The sequence below is a fragment of the Aethalodelphis obliquidens genome, unplaced genomic scaffold, assembly GCF_003676395.1.
Source record: "Aethalodelphis obliquidens isolate GAN/ISIS:26980383/991018 unplaced genomic scaffold, ASM367639v1 scaffold4, whole genome shotgun sequence".
Lineage (NCBI taxonomy): Eukaryota > Metazoa > Chordata > Mammalia > Artiodactyla > Delphinidae > Aethalodelphis > Aethalodelphis obliquidens.
Genome location: NW_020837948.1, coordinates 567,948 through 585,677, shown reverse-complemented (window position 1 = coordinate 585,677; position 17,730 = coordinate 567,948). Strand labels below are relative to the sequence as shown.

Genomic DNA, 17,730 nt, shown 5'->3' with positions numbered 1-17,730 from the left:
ACGTAGAAGGTCCCTGGCCAGTGCCTGAATGAGGTGTAATAAACTCCTCTTGTAGTTCAGTGTTAGGAAGTTTGGCTCATCTGGTATCTGGTATAGGTACTTCCTTTTATGAGATAATGCAGGTGTGGAATTCATATGCTCCCTTTTTGCATCCACTGCCAGGAAGCTCACAGTTAAGTTTTGGTGCTCAGTTGCAGTGATTATCCCCAGTCCAGCGTTTTGAAGACAATGATTTCTTACTTCTCCAATTTGATTTCATTATGGAGCTCTTTAATCCTTCTGTAAATATTTACTTGTTTCTATGTCTCTTGTTGTCTAAATCTTTTCTGGAAGTAAGGGGAGCATAAGTAATTAGTTTGAAACTCAATAATCACATACCTGCAGTTGCCTTCCCAACACTTCCTGAGTCTGGCAGTCTAGGTCAGAGGCGACCGGAAAGCCTGAGGTAAAAAGGTTTACTGAGGGCTCGGGTGGTTTTGCTCTGCAGACTCGATCTCTCTTTTTCCTCTGCCTCTTCCTTTCAAAGGCTCTCACCCCTCCACTCCAGATGGAGTGACGGCATTGTGACAAGTGGAAGCAGGCTCCAGCTGTCAGGGTCCACTCCAAATCTTGGCTGGATCTTGGTGTCTGGGATAAAGGTGGGGTCAGAGAAGGGCACCCCAGCCCCAGGATGAAAGATGCCCAAAGCTCCAGCTGGAGAGACTCTCTCTCCCCAGACACGCTCCTAGCATCTTGTCTGAATCCCTCAGAGAGGAGGCTTTAAGCTGGGCTGAGGCATGTGACCGACACCTTTCTGCTCCCTGGGTCCACCGGCCCCTAACTCTGACCTTGAACAAAATATCTCTCTGAGCCTCAGTTTCGTCATCCAGAAATGGGAACATTAGCTACCTCAAAGGGCTACTGTGAAGACTCACTGAGATAACCTGCAAGGTGCTCAGGCAGTGCTTGGAACATAGCAAGTACTCAGAAACCAGCAGTGGCTGTTCATTCCAATCTGCCCTGGATTGGTATGACTCATAGGCCTGTCTGCTGGCCCCAGCTGTGAGCTCCTGGAGGCAAGAGCGTGCATTCAATCTCAGCTCCTCATTCATAAGTTCAGTGACTGTGGCAAACTGCTCAACCTATCTGAGCCTCAGTGTTCTTATGATAAAGTAAGAATAATGAAATATACCTCAAATTTGTGGTGTGAGTAAAATTAACAGTGGTTATTTTGGGGTAAAAGGGCATTTGAAAATTTATTTTATGTTATTTTTACTCTTATGAGCATTTTCTGTTTTCTCTAGAACACATGCGAATTATTTATGTATTAAAGTCATTTTTCAAAAATGTGCTTTTTTTCTAAAAAAAAACCCTTAAATTTATTGAGCACTCACTACATTTTAGGTATTGTTCTAAGAGCTTTACATACATTATTTCATTTAATTCTCACAACAGCTCTCTGAGGAAAAGAGTATCTTCACCTCCATTTTTATTTATTTATTTATCTATTTATTTATTTATTTGGTTGTGCCGGGTCTTAGTTGCGGCAGGCGTGCTCCTTAGTTGAGGCATGTAAACTCTTAGTTGTGGCATGCATGTGGGATCTAGTTCCCTGACCAGGGATCGAACCCCGGTCCCCTGCATTGGGAGCATGGAGTCTTAACTGTTGCACCACCAGGGATGTCCCCACCCCCATTTTATAGATGGGAAAACCAAGGCTTAACGAGGCTGAGCAATTTGCTCAGCTGGTTGTAAATGAATCTATACATGTGATAAAATTTCATAAAACTATACACCCAAACACACACAAATGAGTGCATATGGAAACAAGTGAAATCTGAATAAGGCCTGCAGTCTAGTTAACAGTGTGGTGCTTATGTCATCATCCTGGTTTTGAATATTATACTATTGTTATGTGAGATATTACCATTGGGAGAAGCTGGATGAAAGGTACCAGCCACAGACCTGCTTTTTTTTACAACTTTGCTGTACACGGGCCTCTCATTGTTGTGGCCTCTCCCGTTGAGGAGCACAGGCTCTGGACGCGCAGGCTCAGCGGCCATGGCTCACGGGCCCAGCCGCTCCGCGGCATGTAGGATCTTCCCAGACCGGGGCACGAACCCGTGTCCCCTGCATCGGCAGGCGGACTCTCAACCACTGCGCCACCAGGGAAGCCCTACAACTTCTTCTATAGTTCTTCTTCTATGATTAGACTCACATCGTTTTTTTAAAATAAGTTAAATTAAAAGTTTTTAAAAACTGTGAGTTTTTTAAAAGCTTGTCATAAGAATTCCATGAGATAATGTGCCTAGCACAGTGGTTGGATGCAACTGACATTTCACTATATGATATTTTCTTTCTTCCCCACTCTGGAAGTGACTATTTTCATAGCTTTTAATTATAACAGCCTCCCTCTATTGTGTTTACTACGTACCAGGCCTATTTTACATGCATTGTTCCATTTAATAAAGCCTATGAAGTGGGCACTTTTATTATTCCCCTTCTGCTGTTAGGAACACTCAGGTTCTGCAAAGGTAAATCTCTTCTCCACTTGCTAGAAAGTGACCAAGCCGGGATTTACACCGAGGCAGCCAGTTGGTGACACTGCTTCCTGCCCCTCAGGGCCAGTTCAGTGTACTGCTAAAGGTCTACTTTGAACCTTGGAAATCATCTACTCCAACTGTCTCAGTTTCGGTGGAAGAAAACAGGCTCACAGGGGGGAGGGGCTTTGCCCAAGGACACCCAACAAGTCTGTGTTTCGGCTAGGATGAGAACCAGGTCTTTGAATTCCTAGGCCAGGGTATTTTCCAGGGCTCATGCCCAGGGCTGCCCTCCCAGACAGCACACCTTCACTGGCCCTGTCTGGGAGACCACTGATGCCCACAGACAGACCCTCACTCACCTCCCTCACCAACCTGTGCAGCTCAGGGCACTTGAGACCCAAGAGGGAGAAGGGCCCAGGGAGGGTGGAGGCATGGTGGCCCTCTATTTCAGGCAGCCTGGCGAGCCAGAGTAGTTGGGGCCACAGAGAGGGCAAGGGCAGACCCTCTGAACTTTAGCTGGAATGGGGGAGGGAAGGGAGGCTGTGCTTGTGAGGGGGTATTCATGCCAAATCCAGCGCCTGTTCCCCTCAGGCTCCCTTGAGTCACTTGCCCCTGGGGTTGGGACACATTCTTGAAGGGGTGGTCACGGGGATTCCCCGCCTTCTCAAGCCCTAGGCCAGTTTCTATTCTTCCTGGGACTGAAACCAACTCCCCCATCAGACTCAGCACCCAATTCCCAACTGGTAATATAGTGACTTGCTCCTCTAATTCCTGCCCTGGGAACTCCTTGGCCTTGAGAAATTTGCCCCAAGTCCAGACCTGGGGTTGGTGAGGAGGGCCAGCCTGAGTCCCATTTTTCAGAGAGGAAATGGGTCCCAGGTATCCAGTGGGGAGGTTGACATGCATTCAGATGAGCCTGATGGGTCTCTCGCCCCATCGCTGTTGCGCTCCCCCGCACCCCATCCCGCCAGGCCAGTCTGCAGTGGCTCAGGGCAAGGCGGAGGATCAAGGACCCCTTCTTGCCATCCCCACCATCTCTGCGCCCTAGTGGGTCCTCTCTGGGAAGCAAACCCTGCCGCTTGGCCCAAGGGAGCGGCCCTAGCGATCGTTTCCGCGGGGAGCAGCGCCCTCATGTGGCCTCAATGAGAAGCTCAGCTCATTTCCCAGCCCCTCCCTTCCTATGACCTCATTGAACAAGTATTTATTGAGTGCCACCAGGTGCTCTAGGGGCAGTGGTGAAGAAGATAGATAAAATACCTGCTCCGTGGAAGGTACATTCCAGTGTGTGTGTGTGTGTGTGTGTGTGTGTGTGTGTGTGTGTGTAGGGGCAGGCAATAAACGATTAAAAAAATAAATAAACAAGGCAGTTACTAGTAGTGATAATTGCCAGAAAGAAAATAAAACAGAGAAATGTGATGGAGAAACTTAGGACTCCATGAGTAGGTAATATCTAAGATGAGACGTAGGTGACAGGGATCCAGTCCTGTGAAGATCTGGGGTAAAAGCCTTCCCTGCAGAGAGAAGAGCCGCTGCAAAGACCCTCAGGCAGGAACAGGCTTCACATAAGAGAGGGAGGCCAGTGTGGCTGGAAAGGAGTGAGCAAGGACAGAACGGTATGAGAGTCCATCAGGGAGGCAGGAGGGCTGGCGCCAGACTATAGATCAGATCTTATAGACCATGACAGAGTTTGATTATTCTTCTAAGAGTAATGAGAATGTATTGGGTGGGTTTTGAGCAGAAGAGTTATATGGCTTGATTGCCTTTTAAAAGAACCTCTATGTTTGAGTGAAATGGAAATGTATTTAAAAAAATAAAAATAAAAATAAATGAGGGCCCCTATGGCTGCTGTGTGGAGAATGGAAGAGTGGAAGCAGAGAGATCACCGTAAAAGGTTAGAAAGCTATTGAAATAATTCGGGTGAGACATGATGGCAGCTTGGAACAGGGTGACCATTTTGAAGTGGGGAGATGTGGTGGAATTCCAGAACTGCTTTGAAGGTAGAGCCAACAGGACTTGCTAATAGACCACGTTCTCCCTTGTACATCTAGTGCCAGGAACCCCTCCACACGCACACCCTAGCTGGCTCCTCCATCCTCACGGCGGGGCTGAGTTAGAGAGGCAGACCCCAGGCACACAGCTAAATTAGGAAGTTTCCAGGTGTTGTTGGACAAAGGAATTTAAGACTCAGGCATCTGTTCTTCATGAACTGCCTCCACTTTCCATCATCAGCCCATTTAGTGGGCAGGGCCTCTGCCTGCTATCTCCCTTCTCCCTTAGCCTGCTTGACTTCTATAGACCCAGTTATTTATTAGGTCTCTGTTTGTCCAAATGAGTGCCCTCAGGGTGTGTTGGTGACACTCAAAACAGTCCACGGTATCTGGTGTTTGTATTTGATGCAGAGTAGTGGGTAGTATAATCTGGGGGTCAGTCCTAAGACCTAAGCCAGTGATATATTCCTGTTAATTTACACAAAATGCAGTGGGGTCAGACCGGATCCCACAGGAAATGCGCACCACCATTTTGCCCCAGGTTGGGCATTTCTGGAGAGCCTGGGAAAGGTCAAGCTAGCCTCACACTCTCAGGCTGGCAGAAAATGGGGAAAACAAGCAGGGGAGGAGGTGACTGGTTGGCTCTGGAGTCAGTAGGCCTTGCTGTTTGTGTTGTGCTGCATGCGGGGTGCATTATAAATGCAGCCAGCCAGCGGGCCCCTGGCCTCAGAACCTAGGAACACACCCGTCCCTGAGAGTCTGTGCAAGCCTCACCGAGATGAAGCTGCCAGACCAGGAGGAGTTTGAAGTCTCCAGTGCTTGTGAAAATATACCCACAGGAGAGCTGGACAGTGGCCCTGGCTCTGGCCCCAGCCCTGACGGCCCCTTAGACACAGACAGCAGGGAACAGGGGGTACCCAAGGACCCTCTGCCTTTCATTCAGCTGAATGAGCTGCTGGGCTGGCCCCAGGCACTGGAGTGGAGAGAGACAGGCAGATGAGTGGGACCCAGGCCAGTTTTATGGGGCCCTTCCCCTTCCCCCACTGGTGCCTCCTCCATGACTCCCAGCTCTTCCTGTGTGTGGCATGGTATTCTCACCCCCAATCAGGAGTTCCTTCCTGTGTTCCCCATTTCAGACCCTCACCCTCTATGGTGCTCAGCCTTCCCTGCAGTCTGGTTTTGAGTTCCCCAAGACCCAAGATGAAGGCTGACTGCCCGGGAGGGGCATACTCTGTACCACTGGGCCCGCAACTTCCCCACTGTCTCACTTTCCCTGGCTCTCCTGTGTCCCCACTACTGAACCTGGGAGAGAGGCCCTCAGTAACATTGTCTGCCCCTCTTCACCACAGGTGGCTGCTGTTTGAGGAGAAGTTGGAAGTGGGTGCAGGCAGGTGGAGCGCCCCCCGTGCCCACCGTGGCACTGCCCAGCCTCCAGAAGCTCTGCAGCCTGATGGCCAAGGGCCTTGTCCTGCTGGACTGTCCAGCTCAGAGCCTCCTGGAGCTCGCGGGTATGCTGCGACCCTTTGCTGGGAGGGCCTGGGCATCCATGCCATTTCTATAAGATTTCCCCCACAAAGTTTTGGAATTCTCCAGAGCCCACCCCGCCCCACCCTGGGGGATTACCCATCCCCGTCACAGGGGAGAGATAGAAATGCAGAGTGAAGAGAAAGTTCACTGGCATTCCCTAGACTCTCAGAAGGGAAAGGGACCTGAGCAGAGGGCAAAGGGGAGAGTTCAGGGGCAGGGAGTTCGCAGGAAAGGGTGGGAGCCCCACCTCTGTTCTCCAGAGCAGGTGACCAGAGCGGAGTCGCTGAGCCCAGAGCTGAGAGGGCAGCTGAGAGACCCCCACACCTCATCCAGACCACAGGCACCAGCCCCTGCTGAGGTGAGAGGCCCCTCCCTGGGCCCAAGACCAAAAACCCTGGGGTGGGAGGGTCCCAGATCTCCCCTGCACCTTCCTGGACCAAGAGTGGCCTAACCTCAGCTTGGACCTCAACCCAGGACTCATGAGTGAGAAGAAGCTGGGGTAGTAGTGAGGGGAGAAGAATGGAGGGGCTAGAATCACCACAGCCAGAGCTCTGTGAAGGGATGTTCTTGGTAGGCACTGTGCCAGAGGTCCACGCACAGTATCTTACTTAATCTTCACAACCACCCTGGGAGGTAATACCACAATTATCCCCATTTTAGTGATGAGAAAACTGAGGAGCAGAGGGGGAAGTTGTGCTCCAGTTTTCACAATTTGGCAAAGCTGGTCAGGGAGCCCTGGTAGATCCACCCCAAAAGCCTGTGCTCGTAATCACCGCATAATCCTGTTTTGTAGGAGCTGCTCGTCCAAGAGAGGCTTCTTACGAGGAGGAAGCCCCCCTGAAGGGACAGGTTTGTGGCACTTCCTTGGGCAGGGCTGGGAGAGGAGTTAGGGATTAACAGAGGTCCACCCTCCACTGGACGACTCCTCAGTCAAGATCCTGCCAACATCCCCTTCCCTGAATAACCTTTCATCCTCTGTGTCTCCTTGAACCCCAACCCAGTATCAGAACCCTCTGAGACAGAAGCTCCCACCAGGGGCTGAAGCAGGGGCTGTGCTGGCAGGAGAGCTCGGCTTCCTGGAACAGCCAGTGGGGGTCTTTGTGCGACTGCGGGATCCAGTGGTTCTGGGGCCCCTTACTGAGGTGCCCCTCCCCAGCAGGTGAGGCTGCTGAGTGGGGGTTGGATATCCTGGAGCCCAGAGAAGGCCTTTACCTGCGAGGGGATTAGGAGGTTCTTGGGTCCAGTTCTCTGGGGGTGGGGATGGGGACTGGTACTCAGGGAGGGGTGGCAGTCAGCGCTGCAAAGAAGGTGTGCACAGGAGTGTGTATAGGGGGTTGGTAGTGAGGTCAGAGGCAAGGGCTGCCCTATGAGATAGCAGCCTCTGACTCTCTCTGGGACCTGGTTCCTTCCCCAGGTTTTTCTGCCTTCCTCCTTGGCCCTCCCACACAGGGAAGGGGCCACCATGAGATGGGCCAGGCAGTGGCCATCCTCCTCAGTGACCCGGTGAGCTGGGCAGGCACGTGTGTGTCTCTGTGTGTGTGTATACGTGTGTGCGCGCTTGTGTCAGTGAGTATATGGACTCTCTACGTGTGATCAGTACAGCAGTGAAGCAGAGTGTGGCTTCATGTCTGTGAGTATGAGGACTGAAGTTCCCTTGGCTACCACCACACCTCCACCCCTTACCTAGCACAGGGCTGGCACACAGGAGGCACCCACAGATACTCACTGAATGCATGCATGCGTGAATAAATGCTTGAATGACTCGTCTGCCTATGTGACTTGTGTCTAGTTTTGAAACTGTGAAAATGCATGTAAGGGTGCAGATCTGTATTTAGTGCCCCTCTGTGCCCCTATCCCCAGCAATTCCAGTGGTCAGTTCGGTGGGCCACCAACTTTCATGACCTTCTGGCAGCCCTGGATGCTTTCCTAGAGGAGGTGACAGTGCTCCCTCTAGGTCGATGGGACCCAACAGCTCAGATTACCCCGCCTAAATGTCTGCCTTCTGAGAACAAAAGGTATCTGGGGGTCATCATGCCACAGAGATCCTTCCCCAAAGGCCTTGGGTCCAGTTCCACTGTTGAGGAGGGGCAGTGGGGTAGGGGAGGGGACAGGAAAGGAGCAGACCTGAGTTCTGCTTGGACCACTCTGTCGCTGTGAGACCTGGAACCTTCCCCTGCCGGAGCCTGGCTTTCACTCTTGTTAGAAGGTCAGAATGTGATCTGGACCTTGTTGAAATGAGGCCCGGGTCTCCGCGGTCAGAGCCGCGCCCCCAGCCAGCATAGACACGAGCCGCCGCCAGGGGGCAGGGTGTTGCGAACTCCGGCGCCGAGTTGTGGTCTGATCGGGGATCCTCAGCCAACTCGGGTTCCCCTTGTCCTCAGGCTCCCCTCGCAACTGTGGGAGCCCAAGAGTCCCTCTGCCCGGCGAAGGACCCGGGCTGAGGACAGGCACGGCCGCGGGCCGCACGTGGCCAGCCCGGAGTTGCGGCGGACTGGCAGGGGTGGAGAGCTGGGGTGGGAGCGAGGGTAGCTGTCCTGGGCGGGGAGAGGAGTCACACGGGCCCCGAGGTGTGCGCTCACTGTGGGGGGGCGGGGGAGGCTCACCTGGCCCCAGGGACGTGGGATGCGGGAACCTGGATCACTGATGACCCACGGGCGGGAGGCTCCTTGTCCAGGACGTGCGCCAGAAGGCCTCGTGGTACCCCAAAGACTTCTTGGACGCCCTGCATCCCCAGTGCTTCTCGGCCGTGCTCTACATTTACCTGGTTACCGTCACTAACGCCATCACTTTCGGGGGTCTGCTGGGAGAAGCCACCGACGGTGCTCAGGTGGGGGGCGGAGGTGGGCGTGTGGGGAGTAGGCGTAGCTTTGGTGTTCCACCAGCCATGCCCTTCCCCCTCCTCTGGGTCTATGGCTGGGCTGAGGAGACTCCTCGGAAGCTTGGGTTCCTAGGCTGAGGAATCCAGGGTCCTGTGCTGACAGGGCCCACTGTTGGCTTCTATGGGGTGCTGGAAAGCTTCCCGGGCACGGCACTGACTGGAGCTGCCTTCTGCCTGATGGCCAGCCAGCCCCTCACCATCCTCAGCAGCACCGGGCCAGTGCTAGTCTTTGAACACCTGCTCTTCTCCTTCAGCAGGTAGGAGAACTCCCCCACCTCACCTGACCCTCACTAGCACACCCTCAGCCTGGTCTCAGCTGGGTCAATAGGGGAGGGTGGAAACTGGCTCCAGGGGCACCTGACCTGGATTAGGTTGGGAGCAGAATGGGCACTTCCAAGCCCTGCCTGTCTCTCATCCCCCAGAGATCACAGCCTGGACTACCTGCCCTTCTGCCTGTGGGTGGGCATCTGGGTGGCCACCTTCTGCCTGGTGCTGGTGGCCACGGAGGCCAGCGTGCTGGTGCGCTACTTTACCCACTTCACCGAGGAAGGCTTCTGTGCTCTCATCAGCCTCGTCTTCATTTATGATGCCATGGGCAAAATGCTGACCTTGACCCATGCCTATCCCATCCAGAGACCTGGCTCTCCTGCCTATGGCTGCCAGTACACAGACCCAGGAGGTGGGCGAGGAAAATAGGGAGCTTGGCAAAATAAGGGAGGATGCAGGAAGGGTTGTCCCCGTACTGTCCCCCTTAGTTAAGTTCAGCAAAATGCTGAGTACTTACCCAGTAACCAGCAGCACTCTTCTCTATTCTGGTTCTGAGTCAGATGAAAAATAAGTCAACAGAGCAGACCCAATATCTTTATTTCTGCCAGTGCTGAGAGAAGAACATTGTTGTATCTATGGGTATGGGCTTCCTAATGATGAAACCAAAATTGGATCAACTTACCCACCCAGTCATGGTTGCACTGGACAGGGACTGTCTCACCCTAGAGGAGCAGAGCTAAATGCACGCAGGGTGCAGGCAGCTTACTCCCCAGAGAGGGAGAGGAAGGGGCAGGGCCAGGCATGCCCAGCTTCTTCTCCCAAACTCACCAATCAAATAAATCACTGCTCTTCTCCTGGGCCAAGTTACTGACTGGGTGGAGAGGAGCTTGGAGTATTACACTTGCACATTTCCCTCCACATGGACCAGGATTGAGGAAGACGTGTCCTCTCAAGAGTTCCAGACTCTGTACTAGGCATGAACAAGACTAATTCTGGCCCCAGTGGAAACACACAGATTTGTGTGCTCATCCATTTGTTGGGTGTCTGCCCTGTGCCAGGCACTTGGGTTACAGATAGGTAGGGAATTTGAAGCGACAAGGGCATGAGGCAATTTCCTGAGGACAGACTTGGTAGTGATCAGAGTCAGCAGACAGATGAGTCAGAACTAAGAACTGTCTGGTTCAGCTGGACCAGTGAAATTAGGCTCCTGATTTGGGCTAGAGAAGGTTCCAGGGGAGGAAAAATCATCTGAATTCTTTTTTTATTTTTTTAAATAAATGTATTTATTTTATTTATTTTTTATTTATTTATTTTTGGCTGCGTTGGGTCTTCGTTGCTGCGCGTGTGCTTTCTCTAGTTGCGGCGAGCGGGGGCTACTCTTTGTTGCGGTGCGTGGGCTTCTCATTGCGGTGGCTTCTCTTGTTGTGGAGCATGGGCTCTAGGTGCGCAGGCTTCAGTAGTTGTGGCTCACGGGCTCAGTAGTTGTGCCTTGCAGGCTCAGTAGTTGTGGCTCGCAGGCTCTAGAGTGCAGTTTCAGTAGTTGTGGCACATGGGCTTAGTTGCTCCGCGGCATGTGGGATCTTCCCAGACCAGGGATCAAACCTGGGTCCCCTGCACTGGCAGGCAGATTCTTAACCATTGTGCCACCAGGGAAGTCCCCACCTGAATTTTTCTCTCCTTCCAGGAAATGAGTCTCAGTGGACAAGCACAAAGCCAAAAGACAGAGATGATATCTTCAGCGTGGTGAGGGCCTATTCCTGGGAGGGCCCGGGAAAGAAAGGGTGGAGACCAAAGAAGTCAGTAGTTCCAGGCTCTTCCCACCCCTCATAGGTCACTGAGGCCCAGCCATTTGCTATGGTTGCAGATCTCCTATCTTGTGTACTCAGTCTCAGTGGACATCAGTGGACATTTATTTCACTGCCCATAACCCCATCCAGGACCACCTCTCCACACAAGACCTAGGCCTGGTCAATGCATCCTTGCTGTCCCCACCTGAGTGTGCCCGGCAGGGAGGCCATCCTCATGGGCCTGGCTGTCATACAGTCCCAGACATTGCCTTCTTCTCCATTCTCTTCTTCGTTACTTCCTTCCTCTTTGCCATGGCCCTCAAGCACGTAAAGACCAGCTGCTTCTTCCCCTCCATGGTAAGTGTCACCTCTCTTTCTGTGGGAGAGAACTGGCTCTTGGCCTCGGGCCCTGTCTGCAAATGGGAAAGGGGGCAGAAGGAAGGGGATGGTGGCCTGAACCTGAGTGTCTGCTGGGTGGCCAGGTGTGCAAGATGCTGGGTGACTTCTTCTCAGTCCTGGCCATCCTGCTGGGCTGTGGCCTCGATGCCTTCCTGGGCCTACCCACGCCGAAGCTCACGGTCCCCAGAGAGTTCAAGGTGAGACCTGGGAGTGGAGGGCAGAGGGCAAAGCAGGGCCAACAGAAAGGACCCTAGAGGAGGAAGATGAATAGATCCCATACTTCTTCTCTAGTCTTCTGTTTTCTCACTCATAAAATAGAAATAGTATAATAATGGTCTCAGAGTTGTTGAGAGGACACATCGTGTGCCAGACACATAGCAAGCACAGAATAGGTAGCTACTATTATAGGTAAGGGGTTAAAAGAATGGGTTCTGGTCAGCCAGCCCTAGGTCTGAGTTCCACTTCTGTCACTTCCTAGCTGTGTGACTTAGGGAAGTTAACCCGCATTCTGAGCCTCAATTTCTTCATCTATAAAATGGAAATAATAAACTACCATAGTTTCTACGTCATAGGTTGTTTTGAGATTCACAGAAGATCATAGTGCATAGCACTATCGCATTTCTGGGACTGGCACATACCAAGACCTCAATAAATGCTAGCTATTGTTGTTACATGTTCTCCCTACCCTTGGCATGGCCCTACCCACTACACTACTCCCCAAATTCTTCTTGGCACCCACGATTGCCTGCTCTGATCCAGTAAAGCTGGAGCTCCCTGCCCAGGGCATGACAGTACACAGGACAAGGCTCAGCACTGACTTAGCACCTAAACTTTGCCTGTGCATTTGGAGACTTCCCCTCCAGCTTCCCTCACGGCAGGAGAGCACGGGGGCTCCAACTGAGGCAGCCTCAGGGGCTCAGAACCCAAGGCAGCAACTGGGGCCCTCCCCCGCAGCAGACGCTTGTAATCAGGGCAGACTCAGACACACCCAGCCCTGCCCCTGCCCCAGATCAAGGCAGGTGTGAACCTGAGTTGCCCAGCGTTGGATGGGGGTGCGGGGTGCCTAGGGAGAAGCTCTCTGTACATCAAGAAGTGTGGGCGGGCCTCCTCCACCACCTCCTCCTCTTGCAGGGAGGGAAGGACCCTGAGAACCAAAGTCCAAAGCCCCTAGCTCCAGCCCAGCCCCTAGGCTGGTCCCCCTCCTTCTGCCCTCTGCCATCCTTGCACTGGGATGCTTTGAACCAGCTGTGCACATACAGACTGCTCCCACCTAGCATTCAGTGTCTTAGAGCATGCGGGGAGGGGGGGGAGGATGAGGGGGGGAGCTGTGGAAGAGTGCCAAGGCTGGAGTGTGCAGGTGAGGTGCTCTTGAGATACCCTCTCCAACCTGTCCACGGACTGCCCTTCCCTAGCCCACACTACCTGGACATGGCTGGCTAGTGTTACCTTTTGGAGCCAACCCCTGGTGGCTGAGTGTGGCAGCCGCCCTGCCTGCCCTGCTATTGTCTATCCTCATCTTCATGGACCAGCAGATCACAGGGGTCATCCTCAACCGCACCGAATATAGACTGCGGGTAAGGCCTGCTGGGTAAGACCCTAGGTCCCTAGCCCAAGGACAGGAGCTCCAGAGTGGGGTCCAGGCTCCCCCTTTCCCACCCCAGAGGACAGAGGGCCCAGATCTGGGCTAGCTTCATCCTCATTGCCCCACCGCTATCTGCAGAAGGGGGCTGGCTTCCACCTGGACCTCCTCTGTGTGTCCGTGCTGATGCTGCTTACATCAGCTCTTGGGCTGCCCTGGTATGTCTCAGCCACTGTCATCTCCCTGGCCCACATGGACAGTCTTTGGAGAGAAAGCAGAGCCTGTGTCCCAGGGGAGGCTCCCAGCTTCCTGGGCATCAGGTGAGGCCAGTATTCAGGAGGCTGGAATGAGACGTGGGCAGCAAGGTGGGGTATTGGGTACAGGGCAGAGTTATTTGGGCAGCTTAAATTGTAAGCTGGTGGGCTTCCCTGGTGGCGCAGTGGTTTAGAGTCCGCCTGCCGATGCAGGGGACACGAGTTCGTGCCCCAGTCCGGGAAGATCCCACATGCCGCGGAGCAGCTGGGCCCGTGCGCCATGGCCGCCGAGCCTGTGCGTCCGGAGCCTGTGCTCCTCAACGGGAGAGACCACAGCAGTGAGATGCCCACGTACCGAAAAAAAAAAAAAAAAAAAAAAAAGGTAAGCTGGTGACTCCAGAGGGCTCTCTCACTGCCCCATGAGCGCTGCTGTGGGGTGAATGGGTGGGTTCTGGGCTCTGAGGTGGGTGAGTCAGGTCTTCCCCTCTCCTCCTTCAGCCATGAGACTGGGAGGGGCCTCCAGAGGAGCATCATGGATATGAGTGTGGAAGCAGCCAGGGCTGAGCAAGGATGAGGTGCTACCTAATAATCCCCACTCAGTGTAGAAGCACCTCATTGATATTACAAAGTAACCATCACAAAAACAATTTTGTTGGAAACACAGTCTAACTGTCGAAAGTATGTGAAATCAACTTTGCAAATTATGAAGTAGAAGTTTTTATGTTAGTATAAAAATTGCTAATTTTCCATCAAAATAAAAGATAAAAACAAAGAGCAGCCCTGAGCTAGAGCTGCTGAAGAGGACTGGGACCCCCGTATTGAAGTGACCTGTCCCTTCCTCTCTGCCAACTTTTCACACCAAGCTAAGGTCCCCTCCCTGCCAGGTTACTGTCGAGGGATCCCTCCGCTTCCCTCCTGCCAGGGTCTGTTGTGATGTTTGGCCAGCGTGCCCAGCCTGGGCACCCTAGGGGCTCTCCCAGACCCTAGCTAACTCCTCCTTTCCCCACAGAGAGCAGAGGCCGACGGGCCTGGCGGTGTTCATCCTCACAAGAATCTCCATCTTCCTGGCACCTATACTCAAGGCACCTTAGTCAGACAAGCCAGCATCGGGGGCAGGGCAGTAATAATAATAAATATAGGAAGAACTGACATTGGCTGAACATTTACCACATGCTGGGCACTGTGTTAAGTTTTCTCCATACATAGTCTCATTTAATGCTCACATTACCGCTGAGAGGCATACGCACTTTAAAAACGAGGAACCTGAAGGTTAAAGAGGTTAAGGAGCTTACAAGAGACCACCAAGAGACCTAGTTTCTCAGATCTATCTGAGAACCCAAACTCTGACCCAGTAGGCTTTCTACCCAGTGGAGCAGGGTGCAGACATGCCACCATCCCCAGGGCCCAAGCACTACCCTTGCTCCAGACTCTCAATGAGCCTTAGACTAAGAGTGTGATCATCACAACCCAGAAAAACTTGGAGGCAAAACCCCTTCACTTCTCCCTCACCAGATGTTTATAAACACCTATTGTGTACAAGGCTCTGCGAGGCACCTGGGAGAAGAGGGTGGGGAGGGGAGTAATATTGAAGAAGAATATGGAACCAAGCCCCTGTCAGCAACACATACACATGAATAAAAATTAAGCAACAAGTAACAGCAGAAAGGTTCAACAAGCCAAGACAGCAAAGCAGTCAAGGAGGATGTGGAGAATGGTTACACCAATTCACAGGCAGGACGACAAGAGGTTAGCAGAGGGAAAGGTTATGGAGGCTGGGTGAGAGGAGAGTAGTTGAAAGAGCCAGATGGACCGGATCAGCCGCTGACTAACTAGGTGACTCTCATTCAGCAGATTTTTACCGAGCATAAGCCATGTGCCAAGCACTGTTCCAGGGACTGGGGATATAGTGGTGATCAAAACAGATCATCCATATCTTGCATTCTGGTGAGAGGAGACAGATAAAAACAATTAAAGCTATAAACTAGGATAATTTCAGATAGTGATAACTTCTACGAAAAATAAAAGAGGATAAGGTGATTAAGAGCACCAGGGGTCTACTTTATTTATTTATTTATAAATTTATTTAATTTTTGGCTGCATTGGGTCTTCGTTGCTGTGTGCAGGCTTTCTCTAGTTGCGGCGAGCAGAGGCTACTCTTCATTGTGGTATGTGGGCTTCTCATTGCGGTGGCTTCTCTTTTTGCAGAGCATGGGCTCTAGGCACACGGGCTTCAGTAGTTGTGGCACATGGGCTCCGTAGTTGTGGCTCGCGGGCTCTAGAGGGCAGGCTCAGTAGTTGTGGCACACAGGCTTAGTTGCTCTGTGGCATGTGGGATCTTCCCGGACCAGGGCTCGAACCCATGTCCCCTGCATTGGCAGGTGGATTCTTAACCACTCAGCCACCAGGGAAGTCCCCAGGGGTCTACTTTAGATTGGCTGGTTTCTGGGGTGTCATGACATGAGTAGTGAGAAGCGTGAGTAGTGAGAGGGATGTCAGGGAAGAGCATTTTAGGTGGAGGGAATAGGGAATTCTCTGGCAGTCCAGGTTTAATCCCTGGTCGGGGGGAAAAAAAGAGAAACATAAGTGGAGGGAATAGCAAAGCAAAAGGCCTTGCAAGGGGTAGAAGTAAATTTGGACATAGTGAGGAAAGGAAAGGGGGCCAGTATAGCAGGAACAGAGAGAGCAGAGAGGAATGTGAGAGAGAAGAGTGGTAAGAGAGGTAATGGGCAAGTTACTTAGCCTCTCTGAAATCCAGTTTCTTGATCTGTAAAATGGAGAAAATTATAGAATTTACTCCATCTGATTGATGTGAAGCTTCAATGAAAGCAGGCAATACAAAGTGGGTAGCTTACATGCTGGAGGCTGGAGGCTGGGGTTGGAGCCTGGGGGGGTGGGTATCTGGGCAGCTGGCAGAGGTGAACTACTTTGCCAGCTCTCCACTTCTCTCTACCAATTCATCCCAATGCCTCTGCTCTATGGCATCTTCCTATACATGGGGGTGACAGCAATTAGCAGCATCCAGGTGAGTCCATTAAAATCACCAAGTAACCCCACTCTTCTCCTTTTCTTTCCCGCTGGTACCTCCTGCCTGCATTTGCCAATTCCCCTCCTCTCCTCTTTTCCTGCCTCTCCTGGCCATAGGGACTCTGCTGCCACGCTGTGGTTGGGGAGGGGACCAAGGGAGCCTTCTGACCATTCCCAACGCTGGGCTTGGATAGCTAACAGTGACACCCTGCAGGCTACCTGAGTACACTGCTTTCCTCCTCCTCTTGTTCCCCCAGTTCACGAAGAGGGTGCAGCTATTATTGATGCCAGCAAAGCACCAGCCGGACCTTCTGCTCTTGCGGCATGTGCCTCTGAGGAGGGTCCAGTTCTTCACAGCCATCCAACTTGCCTGCCTGGGTCTGCTTTGGATAATCAAGTCTACCCCTGCAGCCATCATCTTCCTCCTCATGGTTACTCGGGGCAGAGTTGGGTGGTGTCCTGATGGCTCCCAGGACACTCAGCCTGGGAGGGTGGCCAAGGCCTGAATGAGAGGAAGAATCTACGCTCTGTCACTTGCCTTGGCTGTGCCTGGTTGGGAATCCTAGGACAAAGAAAGATGGCCAAGAGATGACTACAGATGGGCTAGACCTGGGATACCTGGTTCAATTCCTTTCCCAATCTCTTTGGGCTGATCAGCCACAGGTAGGGATATAAAGCCCAGAAGAAAACTGAAGACCTGGGAGAGGCAAGGCTGGCACTTTTGTTACTCAGTAAGGTGATAATGTAAGTGGCTTCTGGCTTTGTTCTTACTCACTGAGGAAGTTAAGAGCCATGGCTATTGCTGACAGCCCTTGGCTTTGTTTCTATCCCTGCAGTTGCTAGACCTGGTGGGGGTCCGAAAAGCATTGGAGTGGGTCTTCTCACCACAGGCACTCCTCTGGCTGGATGAGCCGATGCCAGAGGAGAGAAGCATCACTGAGAAGGGGCTGGAGCCAGAGTACTCATTCAGTGGAAGTGACAATGAAGATGTGAGCTCCAGGATGGGCTCTCTCAGGAGAACAGGGCAGGGGTGTGGGAGAGAGGTCTTCTCCAGCAGTTGCCCCTAAAGTGTAATATCTCTGTTAAGTCTGAAGATCTGATCAACACAATCATTCCTCTTTGTTCTGTATTAACATAGGCACACTGAAGGAGCGAGGGAAATTTTTTCTTCATATAAGCCCAGGGTGGGTGGAAAGGCCTGGGGACAAAGTCCTGATCTCTGTCTTAATGTGGGTTTATATCCTTTCACTCTCTGGGTTCCTTTTTCTCTGCTATCTGTCTCAGTCTTTTGTCTTTCTGTTCCCAACTCATCTTGGGATCTCTGTTCCATAGTCAGAGCTGATGTATCAGCCATAGGCTCCGGAAATCAACATCTCTGTGAATTAGCTGGTATGGAGTTGGGGCTCCAGGAAACTGAGCGTGAGGTAAGGGTGTGAGGAAAATGCTCCTGGTGTTGAGGATGGGGAGGTGCGGGCTCAGACCTTGGAAAGCTCCAGTGTGCTGAA

General features: G+C 52.3%; 1 protein-coding gene and 1 long non-coding RNA gene across 3 annotated transcripts in view; one reads left to right on the top strand and one right to left on the bottom strand.

The window, feature by feature from the left end:
• Nucleotides 1-5,146: 5,146 nt before the first annotated feature.
• On the top strand, nucleotides 5,147-17,616 carry SLC4A9 (solute carrier family 4 member 9). The gene is given in 25 exon segments (XM_027095657.1): nucleotides 5,147-5,505; nucleotides 5,787-5,913; nucleotides 5,915-6,018; nucleotides 6,298-6,345; nucleotides 6,348-6,395; nucleotides 6,831-6,886; nucleotides 7,039-7,196; nucleotides 7,452-7,464; nucleotides 7,466-7,540; nucleotides 7,898-8,052; nucleotides 8,419-8,550; nucleotides 8,699-8,864; nucleotides 9,039-9,172; nucleotides 9,338-9,594; nucleotides 10,867-10,925; nucleotide 10,963; nucleotides 11,139-11,326; nucleotides 11,452-11,565; nucleotides 12,781-12,942; nucleotides 13,089-13,267; nucleotides 14,211-14,281; nucleotides 16,153-16,223; nucleotides 16,483-16,656; nucleotides 17,062-17,214; nucleotides 17,558-17,616. Coding segments are annotated over 25 exon segments (2,916 nt in total). The 5' UTR covers nucleotides 5,147-5,288; the 3' UTR covers nucleotides 17,612-17,616.
• Nucleotides 15,529-17,730, bottom strand: part of LOC113614274 (uncharacterized) — a 30,021-nt gene continuing 27,819 nt past the window's right edge. For both annotated transcript variants that reach the window (XR_003430566.1, XR_003430567.1), the window contains one exon: nucleotides 15,529-15,965. This is a non-coding gene — a long non-coding RNA (uncharacterized LOC113614274). The remainder of the gene's footprint in view (nucleotides 15,966-17,730) is intronic.